Genomic DNA, 25,396 nt, shown 5'->3' with positions numbered 1-25,396 from the left:
CTTAGTGCCTAACATAGCAGTGATATTTAATAAATGTTTGTTGAATGAATAAATGAATGAAATGGATTTCTGTTCTGGCCAACAGATTTGTGTTTTTAATTTTCTTTTTTACATAGCAATACAGAATCTTGACCAAATGGACTTTTGGAATTGTAAACCCATTTTGGTGTCTCTGAAGCAGCTGAGATAGTACAGACCAAAGCCCTTCCTTCTGAAGTCCTATTTTCCCCGACTGCCCAAGGATGGACTCTCCTGATTATCTTCTCACTTCAGCCTTTGTGCTTACTTTTCTTCTTCATCACCTGTTATCTCCTAGTTGTGTATTCTCTCCTCCCCCCTGGCCCCCCACCCCAGGGTCTAGGTGACCTCAACCACAAAGAACTTTAGCCAACCCCTCTATCAGATATCCTTGACCCTGCTCCTAGCCCTGGCCTGCCACTTAGAGCTCTGGCCTCCCTTTTAACAGCTGGCCCTGCTCTATACACTTCTCTCACACTGCCTATTCTAGAACTTTCAATAGCTTCTCATTTTCTGCAGAAGAGTCCAGAGTTTTTAATTTGGTATCTAAGGCCCTTCCTGCATTGCCCCTAACCCACATCTAGAACTTTCTGAAAGGACTTTTTGTGCTTCCCAGAATGCATTTCCCCACTATTTTTGCATGTCCAAATTAGGCCCAGTTCAGAGTCTACCTCTCTACAGGCTTTTTCTAATTTCCTTCTTTTTTGCTTTTTAAATCCCAGAGTGCTTTCCCTTTCCGAGGCAGGTGTCAGGCTTTGCCTTCTGTTTTAGTTAATGTTTAGTGTACAGTTTGTATACCTGCTGAAGGGGCTTCTTTCTCATGTGTGAGCTCCTGTGGGGCTATTCATCTTCACTGCTCCCTCAAAATATAGCTGCTTCTTTAAATACAGCTGATGCTTGGCAAATACTTGTTGAGTGAAAAATGGAACAAAGCATGTGAGAGTGCTGTGCCAGGAGAGGATGCGCTTTTGATTTAAATTTGGCAGAAACAGATTCAGTTGGCTAATTGAACTCTTCATTAAATTCCAGTGAGTGAGAAAATGGGGACAATTCACTCCATGACCGGAAGGACAACTTTTAGAAAAGCTATCATTTCTTAGGTACTTAGTGCTTAGTGCACAAAATATCTAATCTAATTATCATTTATTCATTCATAATTAAGTAATATAATTAAAAACTAATAAAGAGGAACCACTCTGTTATGGTTCTAGTAGCCCCAGGCCCATCAGCTTTGAGAATGAGCCACTCTTTTAGAAAAAGAAAGCATAGAAAGGGGGTTGACACTATGAAGAAAATAGTAGGGTTGTTCCTATTGACAAAAAGGCTGTTAACACTGGGAGCTGGGGCAGGGTGTGGGAAAATCAAGGCTTCCATGGTGCCCAAGTTAGGGTGCAGTGTAAATGAGCTCCTAAGTCCCCTCTCCCCAGCCCCTCAGCAGCAGGGAGAAGGGTGAGCGGACCTGGGCTGGGGTGTTGATTAAACTGGTAAATGACATTATGTGATTTCTCGGCCGTGGGGCTGGGGGAAGGATTTCTTTTCTGAAATCCTGCTGCCTCTAACACACCATCAACCTAAAAGAGGAGGCTAGAGCGGGAGACTGTGAGATGGGGAAGCCTAAAGCAGGGTGTTGAATATTTCAGCAAACTGTCAACTTCAATGTATAAAGGCTGCATCTATCTTTGAAATCAGGGTGCTCTGGGGTTTCCAGCCAGCCAGTTGCCTAGTAACACGCATGAAACACTGAGGACTAGCCACTTGAAAGTTTATTTTTGTCCTAAGTTAGTTGCTGAAGATTGAATATGATCTGGTAGCCAGAGTAATATTTCATTTTTATTCATGAGCTGGGGAGATAAGCACATACTTACAGTGAAATCAGCGTTGTCCCGTTGAACGCATGACTTTGTATTTCTTCAAATCCATTTCCATATAGTTTGCTGAAGAGGGAGGAAGCAGGGTTTAGAAACAAAAGAATCAGTTCGGAATCTCACATTCTTCCTCCTGAAACATTCATTACTTAGCAAATTATGGGCATTCACAATCTGGTCTATTGTTCTAATATCTGGGATCCTAAGGGATAAGCCTCTTTTTGCTTTGGTTCGTCTATGCCTCCACCATCACCACCACCTCCAATTACTAAATATTTGTTAGGTGTGCCACCACTTGACCAGCCATTCGAACGTAAAGCTTATGGTTGAGTCCTTCCCGTCATTTCCATTATACTGGTAAGAAACCTAACCTCAGTGTTGTGGTGCAGTGGAACCCCTGGGGCTTGAGGCTGGAGCTGTCAGACTAGCACTTAAGTCTAGCTTCTGTTGCTTCAGACCTGCACGGACACATGTCTGGAAGCTGAGGGCAGAGGAAAGCTCACGTCCCCAGTTAGATTTTCTTTTTCTTAAAAATGAGCATGTGGCTTTGCAGGTGCCAATTTGGTTTCATCACCAAGATTTCAATGTCTATAAACAATTCTTTAAGACCCATTAGTGGGTAGTGAAATCAGTTTAGTTTGGTGATGTCATTACTTAAAATATTTAAGTTCGTTGCATGTAAATAAGGTAATCCTGCTTATGCAATTTTGTCCCAGAATTTTTGTACATCATATACACGGATGTACACACATACACACAACACATACACACACACGTCTGCTTAGATTAAGACACAGGAATTGCCTTAGAACACAGGTGCAAGTGTTAGAGTGAGGAAAGAACTTGGAGAGGATCAAGAAGCACCTTCATTTTACAAAGAAGGAAGTAGGCTAAGAGCGAAAGTGATTTGCCTGAACCCCATACTAGGCAAACAATGGACCAGAACACAATTTGCTGGAGTTACTTCTAGCCTATCAATTTTGCTTTGGCTTTTACTTTTCTTCTCTGAGATATCCACACGGCCCCTCTCCTTCCTCCTGCAGGGATATGTTCAATGTCATGTTCCCATGTGGCCTTTTTGGTTGCCCTATTGAAACTACCATCCTCCCCTTTACTTGCATCCCAGCATCCTCAATTTCTTGCCTCTGATTTATCTTCTCTCTGTTGCTTTATTACCATCTGACCCATGATTATATTGTATTTGTTCACTGTTCACCTCCTGCAGTGGATGTAAGCTTCCTAAGGCAAGGACTTTAAACTGTTCTGTTCCTTGCAGAATTCTCCATCTCTAAAACATGCCTGGCACATGGGAAAATTACACTAAATATGTGCTCAATGGATGGGATGAAAGGTCCATGTAAGATGAATATATCTTATTATAAATAATAGCCAAAAAGTTTGAAAGCCACAGTCCTAGATAGAAATATTTGTTTACATTCATTATGGACAATGTTATAAGACTCAGGTGAGAAAGGGCCCTGGTGTGATGCTATTTTCCCTTATATGGCTGCATGGCCCTATCAGAGACAAATGGATGTGTGAGTTGAGAGAGAGCTCAGACGTGTTCTATTTGCCCTTGCTTGAAGGGTTGTTACCTGCAAGTTTCCTGTGGCTTTTTAAGTAAGACAAACATTGAGTCTCATCTGGTGTGTGTGCTATGTCAGTTGTCTGTCCTGTGGCCTTTTCATCAACTCCCCGCAAACCTGAGACAAACCAGCATATAAATAAATATAGGTGGGACTCATGTTGAGGTATGATATTTGAATACAGAAAATAGATTACCAAATAATTAGTGAAGTCTCCTTATTAGTTTGAATTCAAAGAGAGCAGGATAGTGTATTTAATTCATTTCATACAGCCTGCGGGTCTTTCATGATGCTTGCTACTTAGCGAGAACAACGTTTCAGGGCTTGTGAAGTGGTTGTCTTGCCCTGCCCGGGACTGAAAAGCCTCTCTGGTGTTGTTGCTCTCATGAGCTTTCTTCTGGAATTCTTCTGAGTTACCCTTCACATGCGGGTTCTTCTGGTATTCTGCAATAGATTATTGGACAACATTTTCCAATAGTTTTCCATCTTCATTTATAGTGTGGCATCTCTGGGAGGGTCAGTTCTTCTGTGATCCCATTTGTTATAATCTTGTTGCTTTGGCAGCTCAATTCCATTAGTATTCTTTTTTCTTTTGTTTTAATTTTACAATTAGAACATTGTGCTTTGGCATTCTCTTGTCATTGGGGGCTGCATAACTTTACGGCAGTCTTTTTTAGATAAAGGAATCATGCTTGTCTTTTCTCTCAACTTTCTTGAGGCTGGATAGCTTGGTGTTCGTGCCAGTGTTTCTGGCCCAATCTGGCCAGTCCATCCACAGACTCAGAATCACCTGAAGCTGTTTACCAAAATACAAAGTCCGACCTATTGATTGGAATCAGAATTCACTGCCATCCGGGAACATGCACTCTTAGAGCAAGCAGTCCCAGGGAGCCATGGGCCTCCACTGTGGGACTCTTTCCCATAAGGTGTACCAGGACAGGACAGCTCCCAGCAGCTCCATGGTGCAAATCAGCTGTTCTGTGGGTCAGAACAGAGTCTGAGTCTAGTCCCCTGATTGCTGTCTGCACCGTTGTAGTGGTGGAGTTGCATGGATAGTGGATCAAAACTAGCTCCTATTCTTCCTAGCAAAGCAAGGCTTCCTGTAGCTTTTGGGATGCCCAGCTTTCATCACTTTTATATCTTTCCCTTATCCTAGCTTTGATATTTATAAAGATGGGCTCCCCCATTTTGTGCTATTTTAGTGAGGCTCACAAAGCCATGGATCTAAGTGCAGCCTTGTGGTGAAGTCCAGGAGCCCTGAGCCCAAATGTCTGGGCTTGAATCCCGGCTCTGCTACTTATGAGCTCAGTTACTTTGGGCTATTTCCTTAGCTTCTCTGAGCTTCAATTTCCTAATCTGAAAATAGAGATGATAATAATAGCATTGACTTATAAGGCGGTTGTGATGATTAAAATGGTAAACATATGTTAAACACTTAGAACTGGCTTTTGGAACACAGTAAATGCTTACTGTAACTCCTATTGCATTTTGCAATGGCTTCCAACCCTCTGACCAGAGCATAAGGAAAGGGGCTTCATTTTATTCTCTGGAAAGGATTTCTATGAAATAAAGCGACCTGTTTAATTGAGCTCTTGTTCTTCCCTACTAGGGTTGGGGCCTTTCTCTTGTTGGGCAGAGCAAGAGAGGAGAGAGTCGGGGAGAGTGGGATTTAGTTGAGTGGTCTGGGCTGCCCTCAACGCACTCTCTCTTTGAGCACCCCAAAAGGTCAGCATCATTCACAATGTTGTACCTGGACATTAATTTCTTAATAACCTGGTCCTGCTTGACCCACCACTCCAAAGAACGAGTCACACCATTTCCTGCTGCTGCTCTTCATCTCTGTTCTTCCCAGACATACACAATAGAATGTGCTGCCTTGTTTTGATTAACAGAGCAGCTTCCTTATTTTGGAGAAATTACAAATGTGAGTGGGAGCCCCCATGCTGTCAGACCTGCTCAATGATTTGGATACCCTTTAAAACATCTGGAGAGTCACTTCAGATAACTTTTTTCCAAAACATCATGTTGTCAGAATCAAATGAGGAGTGCCTCCTTTGCCTTGAGGATACTGTCACGGGCATAGAAATTAATTCTCTCCCCGCCCCCCCCCAAACTTTCTCCTCTATTACAACTGCTGTACCTTACTTGAAAGCATTGTCTACCTTCTCTATTCAAGTGTCAGTAATTGTGACTCAAACAAAGAGAATGCTACCTTTTTGTTCAAAATAAGATTTGGGGTTTAGAACTAAGTCACAAATGATACTCTGATTCTGAATGCTGCCTTCTAAAAACTCCAAATATGCTCAGGGCTCTACAAGCATATGGGGTTACATTAGCAATATTGGATAGACCCCTCTTGGACCATGCTGCCACCTAATTTTGGGGTGATTTCAAAGAATAAAGCTGAATTTATGTTTGTAGATCCTATAAATCTCAAGAGTCCCCATTACTGAAGAACAAAACATATTATTTAAGAAACTGTACCTTTGGTGGCATGTTGATAACACCTTTTTTTTTCCCAAATGACTATGCAACTAGCTTAAAGAAGAGATAAAAAAAAATCACCACTTTCTTCTGTGTGAGCCCTTTGCTGACGTCCTTTTATACCTGAGTAGTTGTTTATGTGTGCAGGCCTTTCTCTAGTCAAGCCCCTGGCAGAGATTGTGTGGGTAGCTGTTACCCAGTCACCCCTAGCTGCTACCATCACCCTGGTTTGAATGTCTGTGAGGATTCCTCAATTCCATGGGGCTCAATGGCAAGAGATCCCTGCTGCTTGATATGAACATACCTGTGTTTCCGCAGCACTGAGTTGGAATGTTTCTCTCTCCACCTAAACCAAATTCATGTCAACTTAAATGACTTCACCATATGCAGTAACAAAAAGGTGACAGGCATTGCAATGGGCTGTAGTATGTATGGAATACAGTTTTGAAAACTCCCCATTACACAGTGATGCTTCAAAAGGGAGCGCTCAACAATGAAAGAGAAAAAGGGAAACATACTTTTTTTTTTACAGAAAAATGTTGGCTAATAAAATGTAGAGTGATCAAATTTTAAAATTACCATCCTGTATCTACATCTGTAACAACTGAATCATCCAGAGGTGCCAAAATCACTGCATAAAAGCTTGTTGGCCAGTAGAGAAGCCACAGGAGCCTCAAGTATGCTGTGGATCCTTTTTGAATTGCAAAGGGAGAATATGCTTTTCCACAGAGGTCTGCCCTCACGACCTGGGCCCCCTGGCTCCTAAGTGACACGAGGGTCCTCCCTGCTTGAGGCACTGCGAGAGACACCCCATGGCCTGTGCAGGGTTGTTGCAGAAATGGCAACACAGTCAGGTGATTCTGGACCACTGGCTTGGACTCCTCACAGTACTCATACTCAATGTGATCCAGGACAGAGCAGGGAAGTTTGCAGGAAAGGAGCAAAAATGCAGTGCATAAACTCTGATGGCATTCTGAGTTTACTAATCATAATAATCATTTTCATTTGATCATTGACTATAGGTTGGAAGATGTCATTAAATTCATGTTGAATTTCTGAGGTGTGATGCTGATGTAGTTATACATGTCTCTGTTTGGGGGAAATCCATGCTAAAGTAGTTAGGTATAAAGTGCCATGACGTCTCTAAACTTCATTTGGATGGTTTGGCAAATGGGAAATGTGTTCTATGTACTTAAATAGAGATGGAGTGGGTGAGGCAAGCTGTGAATCTAGGTATGGCATCTCGGGGTGTTTATAGTACTGTTCTTACCACTTGTCAGTGGATAAACAAATGGGAAGTGATTCTACTTGTCCGTTTAAAATTTTAAAATGAAAATATATTTGAAAAGAAACAATGAGACAGTCCCTTCAGAATGATCTAAAAGAACTGACTTGCTGAGTATTAGCTTTGAATGGGGTGGTGCCTGTAATTGACACAATATGAGTGCATTTACAGGAGGAGGTAGTAATCACCCCAATGGATGGACAGGGCAGAGGGTTGTCAAGGGCGGGTGACGTGACTGCACCGGCTTACTTGAGAGCCCACACGAGAGGCTGGCTGGCTACTTCAGTTCTCTGAAGGGTCTTGGAGGATTAATTGCAGTGACCTTTCCTTCTTTTTGTGAAGTTCAGACATGAATCAAGTTTGTATCTTTTTTGAGGCTGGTGTTACTAACCATCTATAATATTTTAAAGGTGCTGCAGCCAAATCCTGCCCACTCAGGGGGCACATTTCAGGGTGGCCGCTTGAGGAGATTTAATGAAAAGCCAAAGTGGCTATAAAGGGACATAAGAGTATAATGTACAGTTTTACCATCCGCCCCACTGAGCTTCTCCAGCATCAAGTGAAGTGTTTTGTTTTTATTAAATGAGCTCACAGTTGGTAAAGATTTGGGGATGGGGAGGGCAGGAAAGGTTCTACAGAAAGCAAAATTCTCAACTACGACTAGTAGTGAAAAGAGAAGGCTTGCTTTCATTATTTTCTAATTAGAGAGTTGAACTTTATAGCTGAGAAAATAAGACTTTCCTCTCTAAGTGTAATACCCTTTTTCTAGTGGAGTGCTCCACACGATCCTTCACTTACAGAAGGGCCCATTCAGCTGAGAACAAGTGCTTGGCAAATGACTAATCACCCTCCTTCCAGATGAAGGGCCAAGAGTGAGGCGGGAATGGAAACACGACGCCCCCATAGGCTCTCTGGGAGACAAGCTTCTGCAATCCCCATTAACTTCAGAGGTGGAGTAACAGGCCCTGCTGGTAGTACTATTTTCTTTAAATCATAACCAACATAAGCTAATGGCTCCATCATGAAAATGCCGTGTGTCTGTGTTTGTGTGTGTGTCTGTGTGTGTGTGTGTGTGCGCGCGCGCTCGCCAAAACATGAGAGTGTGAAAAAGAATATTTGCTCGTTCCTTGAGTTTGGTGAGTAGTCCAGATTGTCCCAACATTTGTTCCTTGTTAATCTTCCTCCACAATATCTCCCTTTTCGTTCCCATCCCACTCCTATAGCGCTGTACATTTACCTATGGAGATGTTCCTGATTATTTTTAGATTAAGGGCAAAAGCAAAGGGATTCTTGGATGTTTGTGAACTTTGAATAAAAGCTACTCTATTGGGTGGTTTATTCTTATTGCTTTTTCAGAGCTACTTCTAAGCCTTTCACTCTTACCCTGGTACTCAAGGCCTTCTGCAATCTTGTGTCCTCCTGACGCTCTGCCATGTACTAAACGTGTTTCCCAGTCTGAAGCAGGCTGTACATGCCCAACTAGTCTCATCCTTTGTCTCCTTCCCACTTCATGCTTTTGCTTATGCTTTCCTCTGGCTTAGGCTACTCATTCTCCTTGTCTCAGTATGTGGCATCCCATAATAGTTAAGAACTTGACTCTGGAGTCAGAATGCCTGGGTCCCTACCTTGACCTTGGGCAAATTATTCTCAGTGCTTTGGTTTCTTCATCTAAAATTAGAGCTGGTGTGAGACTCAGAGCTGTTTCAAGACTTAAAAGCTGTGCAAGTGTTTTAAAGTAAGTGCATATAAATATTAACTACTGTTAGCACATTTATCCATTATAAATGCCACCAATTCTATAAGGTCTAACTCAAGTCTCAACTCTGCCAACACAGACTCTGCTGACATCCCCAGCTCATGAGGACTTTCACAGTGGGAAGTCCCAAGACTTCCCATTTCTGTGGACCACACATTCTCAGTGAATATCTACTGGCCTATATTATTCTTTATTTCACATTCTTCTTCCCCCCATGGAGGTCATGAACTACTAGAGGACATGGATCTTATGTCTTTCATGTTCCCAATGAGGACACGGGAACACCCTGAATCTTAAGCATGTGGTACTTCTCTGCTCAGGGCACTGAATGTTCAGTCTAAATACCTCACTTCTAATGGGACATGATGAATGAGTAATTCTATTTCCATATGCTGTTTTAAACATGTTAGAAATGGTTAGAAGAGCTGTAGGGTGTGAGGGAAATACAAGCGTGCAAAGAGTGAAGAGACAATTTCCTAAGATCTATAGTCACTTTCCTGGCGTTTGAGTTAAAATAAGGAATTTGAGTTGCTTTGGAATTATTTTAGGTAGCCACTCTGTCTGTAATCTCTGATTGCTGCACTCTGAGCTGGTGCTACATTTGCCACAGCTTTGCAACATGATAATCAGTGTTGAATTATACCTACAGAAGTAAAAGCACTATAAAATGCAGTGTGCATTGATAATTTTTAGAACCTACTGATAGAAAAGAGAATCCTCTGAGATGGTCTCTTCGCTTGTTTCACTTCTACCTCCTCATTTCAGTCTCATTCAATCCCTGTTTGCTCTTTAAGGTTGTTCTCCTTTACTGCTTCACCACCATCCTAGCACAGGCTGTAAGCAAAGCAGAGAGGGTGAGGGTGGAAGGTAGGAGCAGAATTGAATATGGTTCTCTGGACATTGACTATCAATAAGACAAAGTGTTCAGAGGCAGCTTTGGAAGAGTGGGGGAAGGATGAGTGCCCCAGGGCAAGATGGCGGGGTCCATTGTCACATCAGAGAGGTGGAAGTCGGGCAGGTGCACAGTGAGGAGAATGTCCTGTAACTTTAATTTTCCTGTGTGTCATTTGGGAGCTTACAAAAATGCAAATTCTGAGCCAGTAGATCAGGGATATGGCCAAGAGTCTGCATTTCTAACCAATTCTCAAATTAATGGTGAGATTGGACTGTACTTTGAATAGCAAAACCGTAGGAAAGAACATGAAAACAACTGGGCCCAGGATGCTAATAACCTGATGAACAATTGTCAAGTTTGTAAAAAGACATCTTATTAAGTATGGAGGGTTGTAGAGGACGGACATAGATGATGTTGTTTCAAAAAGCACAGTGAATAGATCCAAATGGGAAGGAGAAAAGTCAGAGAAAGATTGCAGGCTCCACTGATCAACTTTTCTACCTACTTGGAGAATATCCTTCCAAACTCTTCTCAGTGGAAATTTGAAATTTCTGTGCCTTTTTTTAACCAGACCAGCCACTCCCCTCCAGGCTGCCTCTTCCCAGCTTCAAAGGGTTTCATTGATGTAGTGAACAGTTTCATCTGTTGGAAATTCAGTCACTGTAACTCCTCAGGGCCCATTTGATTAATTTTAAACCGATGGGCTGGTTGGTTGTCATGTGAGCATGTGACCCAGCTTCCATCCCACACAACCGCTCTCACCTTTGGCATCTTAGGTCAGGAGGATGTCACCAGCAAGCGTGGAATGTGTCAGTGATGAGCACAAGCTCGCCTCCAGCTGGCTGTGAGAATAGTGGGGGATTGGATAGCAGAACATGAATCTAGGAGTTTACTCACAGTGTTATGGATTCATTATTCATCCCTTGGAAAGCATTTCCTGGTATGGTGGTTATGTGTAAGTTATCACAAATTTCCCTTGAGGAATGAAATGAGAAATATTTACTTTCCAAATTTTAGCTGCAAATAGGAAACCGTTATGCATAGCAATCAGTCTGGTACTTACAGAATGAAATTAAATTCAGAGGAGAAGATCTTCGAAACATCTGGAAGCTTTCGGATGCCTGTGTTACAGATGCTCCTGTGATGTGGGGCAGGGTGGGGATGTGGGCAGAGAGCGAATAAAAGTGTTGTTAAAGCATGAGGGTAGAATGTGGTAGGCAAGCACTTTGAAAATGCTATTTTCACATCAAATTAAAAACTATTGAGTTTGGCTTTATCAGGAACACTTTTAACTGTTGAAGTTTTCAGAATTTAAAAGTCCCAAGCGCTATGGGGAAAGTTGCTCTAATGATTGCTATTTAGAGATCTAGGAGCTGGGACTAAACTTTCAGGTCTTTCCATTGTCTGTATTTCTAGCCTGTTTTTTCTTATTGCTCCAGTGTATGCATTGCATTTCCTTTTGGTAGTTAGTTTGTTCCATGTACTTGATGATTCTAGAAAGCACCCCCCTAATTTGGAACAGGCTTTGAACCCAGATACTTCAGAATGATCAGTCTCCATGTGAGAAATCCATACCCTGAATTATTAAACATCTTTCTTTGTTAAGCTACCGTGCAATTTAGGAAATTCTTCCTGCATCTCACTTGAAGTTATTAAACATTCTTTTGGTTATTGGAGCTACTCAAAACTCCTTTTCTCTTCCTCCCATTGTTTACTTCACCTTCAAAAACAGAGAAAATTCAGTGACATGGAAAATTTTTTATTACACAGAATGGAAGTTTTTTTTTAGGAGTCCTAGGCACTTGGTTAATTTTAAATTCACCAGTCCTGGACTCTGAACAACCGAATAAACTGCCTGGCACCTGGTGACAGTGAGAGGAAACCAGATTTCTCCTTTGGCTCCTGCTGGTTCTCCTCTTTACCCGTTGCTCTGTCTGTGGCTGGTTATGGCGGTGTGGCTTAGGCTGCAGTGTGTACGGGGGCTGGGGAAATGTCACTTTTGTAAAAATAAAGGCAATAATTGGTAGATACCGAGGAGCATCAGTGCGTCAGTGCTCAAATATATATTTTTTTCCCTAAAAGGTTTTTTTTTTTTTTTTTCTTTCCCGAAGAGTGGCTGATGGTACAGATACTATGTGTCTTGTAGATAACTCTCCGCTGGAATTTTAGAAAAGCAGGTTTAGGAAGCAGCTGGGGGTGGAGCTGCCAAAGGAGCTAATTCCAGCAGCAGCTCCTTCAGGACACCCCAGAGCAAGATTGAACAGATGAGGTGAGACCACAGAGACAAGATGGCCCTTCCTGCCTGCCCACACCCCCTCTTTTTGAGACAGTGGGGACTGTGGTCATCATGTCTTTTGGAGATCTAAGGAAATTTAATTTATCAGGCATGAGAGAGAACATCTATGTTAGGGAGATGTAAATTCTCCTGTGTGAATAAGGGGTTACTTGGCGTGTGAGAAGGTCCAGAGTGATACACTGAGAGATTCCACCACATAGCAGGAGTGCTGGGCTAGCAGGCCCGGCTAAGAGTCTGCTGGGCTGGCGTGGTACTCAGCATTCTAACTAGAGGACTCAGTGTGCTTTAATGGGAAATAGAAAATAATGACTTGGTTTCTATAGCGTACTGCTTACCTTGAGCAATACTTAAAATTTTTTACTCAATGAATGAATGAGTGAGAGAAAAGGAGTCAACCAGGGATGGGGGGTGAAATCAGAATTGCATTTTGAACTTTCACCTCACTTTAGAGATTCTGATTTGCACTTTTGAAAGCATCATGACTGTAGGACCATTTCGGCACCCCACCCACCCCTGCCCTGCCAGCCACCCCAGCCACCAAATCTGAAGACGACTTGCAAAGCTGTGATATTCTTCTTGGGTATTTGGGAGGAGAGAACATGTTGGGAACCACTTACACACATTCAAAACACCCAGCGTGGTGGCTGACAAGTAATGAAGATTAAATTTAAATTAGAAGGCTGAAGAAAAACATGCAAATAATGCTAGGAATATTGTTTAAAAATTCTTCCCAACCTTTTAATTGCTTTGATTTGCATCAGATGCCCATCTTCCCCTCCCTTATTGTTTAAAAAGGAAAATTCCTCACAGATATTTTAACCGGGGCAGATTTGTAAATGCTCCAGGCTCAATGTACACAAGGTTTTTTGTGTTCTGGATCAGTCTGTAAAGAGAGAGGGGAAAGCAGGCAACCATTTAATAGGGGAGTATTGAGACTGCAATGCCCAAGACCACGGCCACCAGGAGATGCTGGCCAGAACGGCATCAGCGGAACCAAGTGACCTTCATATACCCAAGAGGTGGGACTATGGTCTCCAGGATGGGGAGAGCACCAGGAGAGCCAGCTGGTCGTTCCCAGGAAGCTCTGCTCTCAGCCTGCTGCATCACAGATGGGAGTCTGGGCCACCCTCCCATCCCCAAAGCAGCAGCGACATCTAGGGCTCCCGGCCATGCGGGTCTTGCCCACAGTGGCACTTGCACCCTGGAGCTTGATGGGAGAGATGAGCTCATTGGCTATTCTCCCTTATAGCTAAACTGTCCTCTTCCCATTGTCCTCTGACAAATGATCTAGGTGAGTGGTCAGTCTGTGGGGCAGTCAGGACAGAAGCCAGGGGCTTGGATTTGATGCCCTTTTCTACTGATAACATGCTATGTGAAGATGCCTAGTCTCCTAGCTTCCTTGGGATGGGTTTCCTTCCATAAAACAGGAACAATAATATGAACCCTTCTTATATCACATGTTGGTGGGTAGTAATCGGTAAGGTGATACGTGATTACATATGAAGTAGAGATAATATACTTTGCAAGTATAAAAGCACAGCCATAACAGCGCAATGGTATTATTACCCTATATTTTACTAGGATTCTAGCCTGTCTTCCCCACCTTCCCACCCTGTGACTTTGCCTGAGAAGTAGCCACAGTAGTCAGGTCCTGTGGATTCCATAAAAGGCCAGTAAATGGCTTTGCCTTTCTTAACCCATGCAATCACCATTTGGACATATGATTATTATTCTTTTTCTGTAAAGAAAACACAGAGCTTTGGTTAGGTAAATTGACTGGAGTCAACTGGCTTTACATACTGGTTTTACTCGCTGCTAAAGCTTGTTTTCTTTACAGGGTGGTTTTGGAGGAGCAAGTATGTGTGTCTGGCTCACACTACGGACTCCACCAGTGGTAATGATTATTATCATAGATGATGAAATCTGGAAATTGAATGATTGACCTCTACTCACATAGCTGAGAAATAGTGTAACTTGGGTGGGAACCCAAATTTTCTGATTCCAGTTCTAGTGCTCATTTCACCTTCCTGTACTTACCCACCATTTGTGCTTATTTCCACCATTATATTTTTGAATTTTCAGAGGTGAAAGGGTTTATTGTAATTATTTTTATTTTACAACTGAGTCTAGCAAAAAAATTGGTCATATAAGGCATTATGTGGATGGGATAAAGGGGCTTTTATCTCTTCAGGATATTTCAAATCTTAGATCACTCGCTGATTTGTCCACTCATTCAGCAGTTTATTGAGCACCTACTCATCCCAGGCCCTGGTCTAGGTGCTGGGGATACAGCTGTGAACCAAGCGAGGAGAACCAAGCGAGGAGCCTTCTTTGGGAACATTCCATAATCTTTTCCATAGAGCACTTTGTTTTCAAATGTTGATCAATGCTGCTTTGCATCATGAAATTTTTTACTTATCCTAAGCTGCTCTGGTGGGTTCTCAATATAAGTCCTGCTGCAATTCACCCAGGAAGACTGTTAAGATGCAGATTTCCAGGTGTGTGAAAAGATTGTCATCTATATTTAAAATGAGATTCCCCAGCCCCCAATTCTACTCCACAGTCAAGCCCAGACTTTAGCACCTACTATATGCCCATTATTTTCCATTTCCCCATAATCATTTGGTGAATAGGCTTCATTTCCCTGGTAACACTGTCCTCTCTTGGGGGAGATTTATATTTTAACTCCTCTGTATTCTAGCAGGTCTTGACTTTGGTTGGACATTGTGGGTATTCACATAATGACCAGTTAATTGTTACCTTCAGGTAATGACTAATTGGACCACTCATAGAGAAGCCTTGTGGCATATGGGACCTCCATGAGCTTTAAGGAAAGACAAGCTGGGGTTGAGCCCAGCCCTGCCATTGTCTGCGGTGCCCTAGTGTGCAAGTACTAAACTCACTGAGCCTCTATAATTCCCCTGAATAAAAGGGTAAATTACTCCACATTGCAGGGTGGCTGTGAGGAGTAAGTGTTACATCCTAGAGGAACTATGAGCCAAAATAAGTGAAAAATGCTTGCGCCTAACATCTTTTCTCTTCGCTTAACTTTTGAAATTCCTACACAGGTAAAGCTGTGGTGCCCTTGTGCAAGCTCTGGGGCAAGCAGAGGGGGATGGTTTAGGGATCAGAGCACCTGACTTCTAGTCTCAGCTCTGGCAATGGCTGTGTGACATCAGGCAATTTGGATCAGAGGCTCATCATCTGAAACTGAGTTGAATTGGTCTCTCTTTCATTTGGAAAGGATTATTTTAAAGAATCAATTCAAAAACATCACCATCACAGCAATAAACCCAACTACACATTCCTGACACAGGGCCTTTATCTGGTAGGTGTTCAAGAACCATTTACCCAATGAATGAATATGCCCAAACAGTCCCCAATGGACCAATTCATGATCTCTAAGCTCCTTGCCAAAATTTCCCACTACCCCAAGTGCTCTTCACCCTCCCTTCCCTCCAGGAGGAAAGAGCTACTTGGCAGGACTCCACAACGTCAATTTTAATTTCCAACTTTGTGGTGTGATGTTTCGGAGTTTATACAGCTCCTAGAGAGAAGCAGTTGTCACCATGGCAACCTTAAGGCCACTGCAGTGAGAGAAATTAGTGCCTGCCCAGACCTCGTAATTGCTACAGTCTTTTCCTCTTGGATTCCTAGCAGTGGAGGCTTGAATACAAATACTGAGTGGACTCCAGCGAGGGTAATAGTGTACAGCAATAAACTATCTGTTAGCTGATGCTTACATTTCAGACAAATTGAGGAGACTGTCAAAGGCATTAGCTTCTATCTTTTCCAGGGAATCACTCTGAGAGATTTCACTAAGGGAGAGAGAAAAGAAAAACAACAACAAACATGAAAGAAATAACTATGTCTGCATGATAATACATGGTATATGACCTAACAATCAATGGAGGTGGGAATGAGGTTGAAGGGGGCCTGCAGTGTGTCCCTTTAAAGAACAGGGAGGCCAGAAGTTGCGTTCACTCACACCCTAAAGCACTAATGTCTTCTGTTGGGAATGAGATGGGGATCATAACTGAGGTGCAGTTGAGATGCAAGTTTCAAGAGCCCCAGTTTATGTGACAAGGTTCTTTTTTTTTTTTTCTTTTTTAATCTATGATTCAAGAGTCACAGATGGCTACAAATGGACAGGCCCTTTGGGAAAAATCTAGTCTGAGTCCCTTATAGCTTTGAAAACAGGCCTTGAGAGGAGAGACAAATGGTGTTTATGGGGAGGCTTAGGACTCAGAGCAAGACTCCTGGGTTCCCAACTCCATTGTTTGGATGAGATTGTAGTTCATTGTTTCAAAAATATCTTCCCCAAGTCCTGTTCTGAGGCAAATCACGAGGTGGTCAACTACTGAAGCTGTATCCTGCTTGGGCTGTGACAGTCTAGTTCCTCAGCTCTTTTTCTCTGTGGGCAAACTGAGGTCACGCAGTATGGCCTGTGACTTGTGAACCCCTGGCGACTGCACATTGCCAGGTACAGGGTGTGAATGAATGCATGGGTTAAGGAATGAGTGGCTTTCTAAAAGAAGACACAAAAATAAAATAGCCATGTACCACCCCCGAGGATGGAGGTAATTATTGAAACTTCAATGAAGCTATTGTTTGCTGCCAGCTGAGAAAAACTCTCAAAGTCACAAATTGAACATTTGTATGTTTCCAAGGTTAACTTTCACCAAAGGTTCCAGACTTGAGAGCTTCAGCCCACAGAAAGGTGGAGCCTCAGGCAGCTAATTTCTTTTCTAAACAGTACAGTAATGGATTGTTCCTGGGTTGATTCATCTTATTCTTACCTAATTGTTTGCTTATTTAACTGTGACTGCTTTTTTCACTAGGAGGCCTTAATGCATTAGAAGTTATCAAAATGCAGCATTTATAAACTTGAAAGCAGAAGAGTAAGAATGAAGCAAACTGATATTTCAGTAACCTACAGTGAATTTTCTATAATTTGCACTCATTCTCAAGGAATTATTTTTAATATTCTCATTGCTTACTAGTGCCCCAAAGAGTAGTCAGAGGCCCAAGGGGCTAAGATGTGCTAAAAAGCATCTTCTTTAGAGATGTAAATGAGCTTCTAAAACCTAGTGGATTTTTAACTTTCCAGATGCTTTCAGGGAACTATAAATGGCCTCAGAGGTCCTTTCACTCAGACTAACATTTAGGAGGGCACTGGAATACTGAATTGAGAAGGTTCTCTCTTCATGCATGGGTCTATCCTAGAAACTGAGACTGGCAAAAGATTGAAATTACATCTGACGCAAATGCACGCTCACCCTGCATTATCAGACTGCTTTACACTTGTGATAAATGCCTTTTATCAATATGGTTATGAATACGATGTTTTTTGTCATGCACTTATTGTAGTTTAGAAACAAAGATTATCTTCTGATGCACAATAATCTTCAAACACGCTTTCTCCTATATGTGGGTGTTATCTAAAAATATGACACAAGGCAATAGCTACTCTAGCAGAAGGAGGATTTTTGTGATTGGAATCATTTTCCTCTCTACTTGAGAAATTTATCATGATGCATTCAATTTGTTGAAGGAAGGTTAATTATTTAGATTTTAATGACTCTTAAATTTCAAATCTATTCTTTAAAGGTTCCCAGATTTTATTTGTATAATAAAGATGAAAGTATTGGAGTTTACTAAACATATTTTCTCTCCCAGGAAAATTTTCTTATTTTAACTCTTGATTTTTTTAGAAAAAAATTATTACTCTAATTATGAGTATATTTTGATGTGCAGTATCTTACTTACATTTTTACAATCTCATTAAGTCCTCTGAAAGCATGAGATGGGATTACTTTGATAGGGAGATAGGTGAGTGATCTAGAAAAGAAAAAGGAAAGCCAGGAATTAAAAAAAAGATTTATTTTATTTATGCATATAGAACTGGGGTACAGGCCAGAGGTGCAGGGGCAGTGAGATGATTCACCAGAGACAGAGTGGGGAGCAGAACAGGCCTACTGATGAAGTACACTGCCTGAGGGGAGCAGCAGACGAGACAGGAGAGGTCTCCGTCATGTGGGTGACCCCCACCCCCCCAGGGAATTGAATTTGCCCAGACGCAGCTGTGGCTAACCTCGCAGAGCTGTGCTTTAACCTGTTGCACCACCAGGGAGGACCTGAATTAAAAAAAATTAGATTAGGGTGCCTTTTAATTTATGTGTAAAATGTGTATGTGGTGTGTGTGTGTGTGCGTGTGTGTATGTGAGTGAGTGATACTAGAAATCCCAACAACTGGATTCATTCAAGAATTCTAACTTATATCTGTAAAAAGATGTGCCATGATCCACTTCTAGTCTTTATCAAAGAGTGTATTTTGTGGTAAACATCCTGCACTTTGTGTTTAGACACACCAGGTTCAAATCCCCACTCCTCCAGTACCTGGTTATGTTATTTAGTCCTCTCTTTCATTTTCTTCATCTATAAATTAGGAATAAAAGTTGTATTTCACATGGTTATTATATGATTAATCAAGATACCCTATATAAAGGACAAAGTTTGGCACCAAATAAATGGTTCATACATACTTTCTGAGTGGCCTCATTGGCTTGTCTGGAAAGATTAAAAAAAAAAAAAAGCTGTCTTGGCTAGAGTGGAGGAACAATGGTAAAATGGTGAAAATACAGTTGGAAAATAGGCAGGCAGGAGAGGGGAAGGCTCAACAAGAACATGTTCCTGTTTTGACCTACACCATCTACTATGTAGCCTATTTCAGTATTACTTCAAACTGATAACCATGTTTTTGCTTTCAAATTGCAGCTCATGCAAGTTTAGGGAAATGTCTATGGAGTATTTCCTTCTGGCACTCACTTCTATACAGAGAAATAGCTCAAATATTTTTTATTTTTAAAGATTTATTTATTTTCACATACAGAACTGGGATACAGGCCAGAGGTGCAGGGCGGTGAGAGGCTTCACCCGAGACAGAGTGGGGAGCAGAACAGGCAGATCAACGAAGTACACTGCTGAGGGGAGCAGCGGGCGTGTCAGGAGAGGTCTGCCACGCCATGTGGTCACCTCCGGGGCAGGCGGGGGTCGAACTCATGCGGAAGTGCTTTAGCTTCTTAGTGCTGTGCCTTAACCCGCTGCGCCACCAGGGAGGGCCCTCAAATATTTTTATTGAGACAAAAGTTATGTATTACATGAGTTGAGAAAAGAGTGGCTCCTAAGCAAGAACCCAACCAGAACAGGACAGTGATGGGGTTAGAGGAACCTTGCATTAACAAGAGAAGGCATTGGCAAGGCAGGGTTGAATGTCCAACTCACATTTATCAAGCATCTACAGTGGTTCAAGGTTTGAGTCGAGAGGCTGGCAGAGAAGAGAGGAGTAGACAGAACATTTCAGGTGGAAGGACTTTGAGAACAGGTAAGAGATGCTGCTTTGCTTTTCATGTGTCCATGCAGCAGAGACGCGATGTAGCTGCTGGGAAATCTCCTCCATGATGAGCAGATTTGTATCAGTGAGATGTTTCCAGTGCTGGAAGTTACTTGCTACTGCTAGCAGTTGCTTGGGCAGCAGTGCACACCCATTTATAATCTTATTTTATTCACTAAAGTAATACTACATATTACTATATGTGATATAGTATAATGTAGTAATAAGTATTTCCCTTTATGGCAGGAGAAAATGAATCACAAAGAAATTAAGTAACCTGAACAAATTAACACAACTAAGGCGGCTGATCAGTGGAAATGTTTTTTCCACTGAGCAATATTGGGCCAGGCATTCAGTTCCTAACTCACTCTTTTTTCTTTCCCCCAACTTTATTGAAAAATAATTAACAAATGTAATTGCATATATTTGAAGTGTACAATGTGATTATTTGATATGTACATACATTGTGATTAACAGTTCAAGATAATGAACACATCTGTCACCCTACATTGTTAACTTTTTGTGTGCCTCTGGTGAGAATGCTTATGATCTAAACAACTTTCGAGTCACAAAACCAGATAAACTACACTCACTCAGCTGTACCTCAGATCCTTAGAGCTTATTCTTATTAATAAAAACTTGTATCCTTACACCTACATCTCCCCATTTCCCTCTCCCCTTAGCCCCTGGTAATCATTATTCTATCTTCCGGTTTTATGAATTGGCTTTTTCTTGTTGTTTTTTTTTTTTTAATTGTCTGCACATATATCCTTCAGTATTTGTGTTTACGGTTCTGTCTTATTTACTCAGTATAATGCCCTCAGGCTCATCCATGCAGGATTGCCTTTCTTTATAGCTGAATAATATCACCTTGTATAGATGTGCCACATTTTCTTTATCCATTCATCAGTTTTTGAGATAGTGATTTAATTTCCTTTTAATTTATCCCCTAGTAACCCTGTGTCTTCAGTGAGCAAGGTGGAGGGATAGGCATTATAACTTTGCTTCTCTCAAGGGGAGGGGTATCACATTCTCTCGGTTTCTCCTGCAAAGCAGTTTATCCACAGTTGTTCTTCAGGGACTAACAGAAAATTTCATTTCAGAAAAATGCTTTCACTTAACTGCCTCTTAGAGATGGTACAAGCTACTGGTCCTCTGATTCTGTGCCTCAAAACAGAGTCCCACCAAACACACTGTTCCCTGCCCAAATTCATTGAACAGGCATCCAAATAGAACAGGGACGGTGGTGGGGAGCAATCTTTTTAACATGGCCTGTTTGCGTCCTATATTTCTTCTGGAATCAGGACTGCTTGGTTTACTGATTAAAAACACAGTTTTATTGCTCTCTGCACTGCCAAGTCAATAAATTTCCAGAAGAGAAAGCTGTATTCTACTGTACCCCATGTAACATCAATAAAACTGACAGCCAAATTCTGATTCCAGAATCTTTATTGCTCGGATAATGCAGTGCAGAACACATTTTGGAGAGTGTTTACACAGACGCTTCAACCAACCCTTCAGAGCTTTTTATTCATGCAAATGGAGCTCAGAAGCTGGAGCCTCTCAAAAGGCAGCTTCCTCCTCCAAAAGGGAGCCCAGCACAACCCTCTAGAGAGCAGTTTGGCTTAGATTTGACCAGGGCGGTTGCCTGAGATTTTGATTGATGTAGGGATGAAGGACCAGGAGCAAAGGTTGGCCAGAAATGAGAGAAGCTGTAGATCATGCACTGGTCGTCTCCAGTGATTATGGAACAGCCCTGTGCAAAATGAAATTTTGCAGAGTTGATGTTGATGCCGCAGAGCAGGAAAGGTAGTGGTGATGAGAGTCAAAATAGAGTCCCTACCATAAAAGAACCACTGAGCGAACAGCAGGATGTGACTGGGGCTGGGAATACGCCTGGGGCCCAGAGGCTGAGAGAGAATTGGGAGGAGGCAGGTGGACTGAACTTTTCAAAACAGATGTAGTCCTGTGGAGTGATGTGGCAAATGCGATTCTGAGAATCCAAACCTTTTTTCCCACTGACTTACATTTTTATTTCAGAGTTGTCATGTCTTCTTTTCTGATGTGTTCTCAATTGGCAGCAGTTCCTAAGCGGTCAAGTATCTGCCTCCCAGGTTAAACTTGCTTGTTCAAGGGGCCTGTGATTTTCCCATAACCATTTGAATGTACTCCCTTAAAGGCACCACCTTCTCTGACGTATGCATCTGTGATTCTTTCCATTGAGCCAGACATTTTTAGCAGAGTGAGCAATTGTCTTAATAACTCTGCAACTCTTCTCCTTTATATGTCCCAGAGGAATTCTCACACGGATACTTAGGAGAATCTGCACAAAGTTGTTCTTCCTTGTGGCATCTGGGGCATCGGAGGCAACATGGGTGTCTACTGCTGGCAAAGTGTGGGTGTCACACACCCTACTAATAGGTCAACAATCAGAAGTCTTGAGCTACAGTTGCTTCCCCTATAGAATGTGGGAGTTAATTTTTGCCTCGGTTTCTTATCCTGTAGCTTGCCTGGTCTCTCAGCATCCATGCAGTTATGGAATCTTGCCATGCTGCCTTCTTATCACCAGAACCTGATGCTGGTCTACCTAATTCTTGGCGAACAATGCTGTCCCAGAACAGTTCCTACATGCTCTCTCGTTAGGATCAATCTTGTTGCTTTCACTGCTGGGTTTTGACTTCCACACCTGTGGACTCTACTGCAGTGAGTTATTTCCTGTAGTGGATGCTATGGTGGCCTACCAAGTCATCCTCAGTGGCTGGGAGGGTGGGTGGCTCATTCTCTCAGCTGAGTTGCTCTCCTAGTACTGTCTAAGATAGTAGCACCTTACCAAAAAGCATGCCTTCTCTCCTGGACAGCCTGCATCCAGTGGCCAGTCAGTGACTAGAATAAAGGTCTGGTCCCTATGCCTCAAGATGCGACTACTCAGAAGGCATACCTCACCTTCTGAGTTCCTTCCCAGCAATCCTTTCACCTGGACCTTAACTCTGTCCCTTTCCCAACGATCCCAGATACCAGGCCCCAGAAGCACCATGTTGGAGTCCAGCACCAGAAGCTCAGCTAGCAGCTAGCATTCAGAAGAACCCAATGATCCGAAGATGGTTGGATGCCATTACCAGGCCCTTCCTAGTTATTCCTAATGTTTCTTGAGTTCACAAGGGCGGGCCTTGGGCCCCTCTTCTTTTTTCTTCTCTTAATTTAGTAACACAGATGATTAAAGGAGACGATCTGTCTGACTCATTGGATTGTGAATGAACACTCAAAATAATGTTAGCTGGAGAGCTCTGGAGTTGGGGAACGGGAGTGCTATGTCCCCTTTCAAAGAAACCTAAGATTTGGAAATCCTTTACAAAAACCTAGCTATTGGTAGACATTCACATTATCAAGGGGTTCTTTGTTCTACAGAAAGATTCCATAAAAGATGCCTTTAAAAAGCAAAATCTCTAGGTGAATGGAAAATATGTTTCTCTCCTTTCAAAGACAAGCATTGAGAAGCCTGGATACAAGGAAGACTCACCACCAAGACTACCCTTGGTTTTCAGAGCTCAGAGCACATAGATGGTCCCCTGGACCACTTTCAGAAGCCCACAGACTGAGCAGGGCCAGAGGGAGACCAGAGCCAGGAAACAATCCAATAGCAATCTAGAGTCTCTAAATCCTATATAGGATCTTTGATCACCTCATTGGTGCTTCTACCTTTATTTCTGCCCAGCACGACAGAAATGAAATGTTTTTATTCACTTCCCTCTACTTGTTTAGAAAAACCATCTATATTATCGATGTAAAATACCTGCAGTACCCATCCATCTTTCACAGATAATTAATTTGCTGCTAGAGCTGCACATCTGGAATTTTAAAACACTAAAATATCATCAGGAGGGAAGGGGGAGAGAAATCAAAGATGGGGAGAGTCTTTTTGCCTAAAGAACTCATGGAAAGGAAAGAGAAGCATTATCTTACTTAAATTCAAATGTCTTATTTTTTTGTGTGTGTTTCTTATATAGAGCTTGTTCTCCACTTAACAGACTCAAGAATTTCTATATTCTTTTTAAAGCAGCTCAGTAATTACAGTACACTTGCTTTATCTTGAAATGAAATAAAATCTTCCAAATCTTTACCCTTTCAAGTATCAATACATTGATCTATTCGACAACTTCATTATTGGGCAAACCTTCCTTTACAGCTCCTGTCTCCAGCATTTACACAGAGGCAGCCAACACTTCACTGCTCACAGAAATGTGAGTCAGTATGGTAGCAAACATGTTAAGTTTATGCTATATATTAAATTTTATATGGCCATCAAATATATGAAGTTCCATACCTGCAAATTTGGGAATGTATTTTGAAAATTAATTCATTTGGTTTTCATTGTTTCTTGACTACTCCTTTAAGCACCTATGGTATTAGATTCAGTGAGTGAGAGGGAAAATGTCTCTTGCAGATGGTTTGGTCCAACCTCTTACCCCACAGATGGAGGGTCTGAGGAAAAGTGAAATGATGTCCTTGACAGCACATTGCAGTTCAGTGGCAGATCTGACCTAGATGACAGGCCACTTCCTTCCTGTGGGTTTCACTAATCAAATCCCATCAGTACTGATCCTCTAGGGTGTGCAGAAACATCCACCATACAATCCTCTGGCTCTTGTTTGAAAACCCGGCCTCTGCAGGAGATGCCAGCATGTTCCAGCTCAAAATTCCTGTTCTCTGCTTGCTGCAGAGCCTGCCAGAGTCTTCCTCTTTTTCTCGGTCCTCCTCACCATTGAACAGCTGCCTGGCCCACCTGGCCTCCTATCTGAGAACTTATGGGGTCACCTATTGGATGATGCCCCTGGGCCACCAGTGTGGTTGTGCGCTCTGTGTCGGGTATGTTCTGCCTTCACATGGTCTCTTGTCTCCAGCTCTATTCCTTTCCACTGCCTCCCTTCTTGGCCTTTCTTTTCTCCATTCTGATTACTCTGTAGACCCTACACTGGTCTCCCCTCATCCTGTCCTGGCTTTCCCTTTCCACTCTAGATTAATCTTCCTGGCAACTCCCACCAGCTCTCTCTTACACTTTGACTGTGCCCTCTTTGGCCTGTCTACTTACCTATAGACGTCTGGGTCATGCATTCAAGGCTGTGCAAATAAAGACCCAAACTTCACTGTCAGTCTTATCACTCACTACTTCCTGCATATAACAAATCCACTAAACTTGTACTGTCTAATATTCATCTGCTGGCTACAGTGACCATTGAGCACTTGAAACATGGCCAGGTGGAACTGAGGTGAACTGTAAAGTGTAAGATACACACCAGATGTCAAAGACTTGGGGAGGGAAAAGAATACTCAGTATCCCATTAATAACTTCTATATTGACTATATGTGGAAATGATAGTTACTTATGCATGTTGGATTAAAACATTTCATTAAAGTTCACCTTTGAAAACTTAAACAGTGGGCCTCCCTGGTGGTGCAGGGGTTAAAGACAGAGCTGTCAAGCTGTTGTCAGCCACCTCAGCACAAGTCCCCAGCTGGCAAAGGAGGTGACCCACATGGCACAGCAGATCTCTTCTGTCTCACTTGCTGCTCCCCTCAGCGGTATATTTCAGTTATCTGCCTGTCCTGCTCCCCCACTCTGTCTCTGGTGAATCATCTCACCCCCTCTCCTTCCCCCTGCCACCACCCCAATTCTGGCCTACACCCTGGTTCTTCTATGCATAAATAAATTAAAGAAAAAACCTTAAAAAGTGTGTCTGGCCCTCCCTGGTGGCGCAGCCAATTAAAGCACAGCACTGAGAGGCGGGGGCCACTTCTGCATGAGTTCGATTCCTGCCTGCCC

The 25,396-nt window shown here is 42.4% G+C and overlaps 1 protein-coding gene across 1 annotated transcript in view; it reads right to left on the bottom strand.

The window, feature by feature from the left end:
- Window positions 1-25,396, bottom strand: part of LHCGR (luteinizing hormone/choriogonadotropin receptor) — a 47,852-nt gene that overhangs the window by 13,710 nt on the left and 8,746 nt on the right. The window contains exons 2-7 of the mRNA XM_004686209.2: window positions 17,955-18,026; window positions 15,929-16,003; window positions 12,994-13,068; window positions 10,953-11,027; window positions 10,787-10,864; window positions 1,884-1,952 (exon numbers count right to left, since the gene is read on the bottom strand). Coding sequence (XP_004686266.1) covers window positions 1,884-1,952; window positions 10,787-10,809 — 92 coding nt within the window. The 5' untranslated portion in view covers window positions 10,810-10,864; window positions 10,953-11,027; window positions 12,994-13,068; window positions 15,929-16,003; window positions 17,955-18,026. The remainder of the gene's footprint in view (window positions 1-1,883; window positions 1,953-10,786; window positions 10,865-10,952; window positions 11,028-12,993; window positions 13,069-15,928; window positions 16,004-17,954; window positions 18,027-25,396) is intronic.

Source organism: Condylura cristata, unplaced genomic scaffold (genome assembly GCF_000260355.1).
Source record: "Condylura cristata isolate star-nosed mole 26May11 unplaced genomic scaffold, ConCri1.0 scaffold00020, whole genome shotgun sequence".
In the NCBI taxonomy this organism is placed as follows: Eukaryota; Metazoa; Chordata; class Mammalia; order Eulipotyphla; family Talpidae; genus Condylura; species Condylura cristata.
The sequence above is the reverse complement of the archived record's forward strand: the minus strand, read 5'-3'. Positions and strand labels throughout refer to the sequence as shown.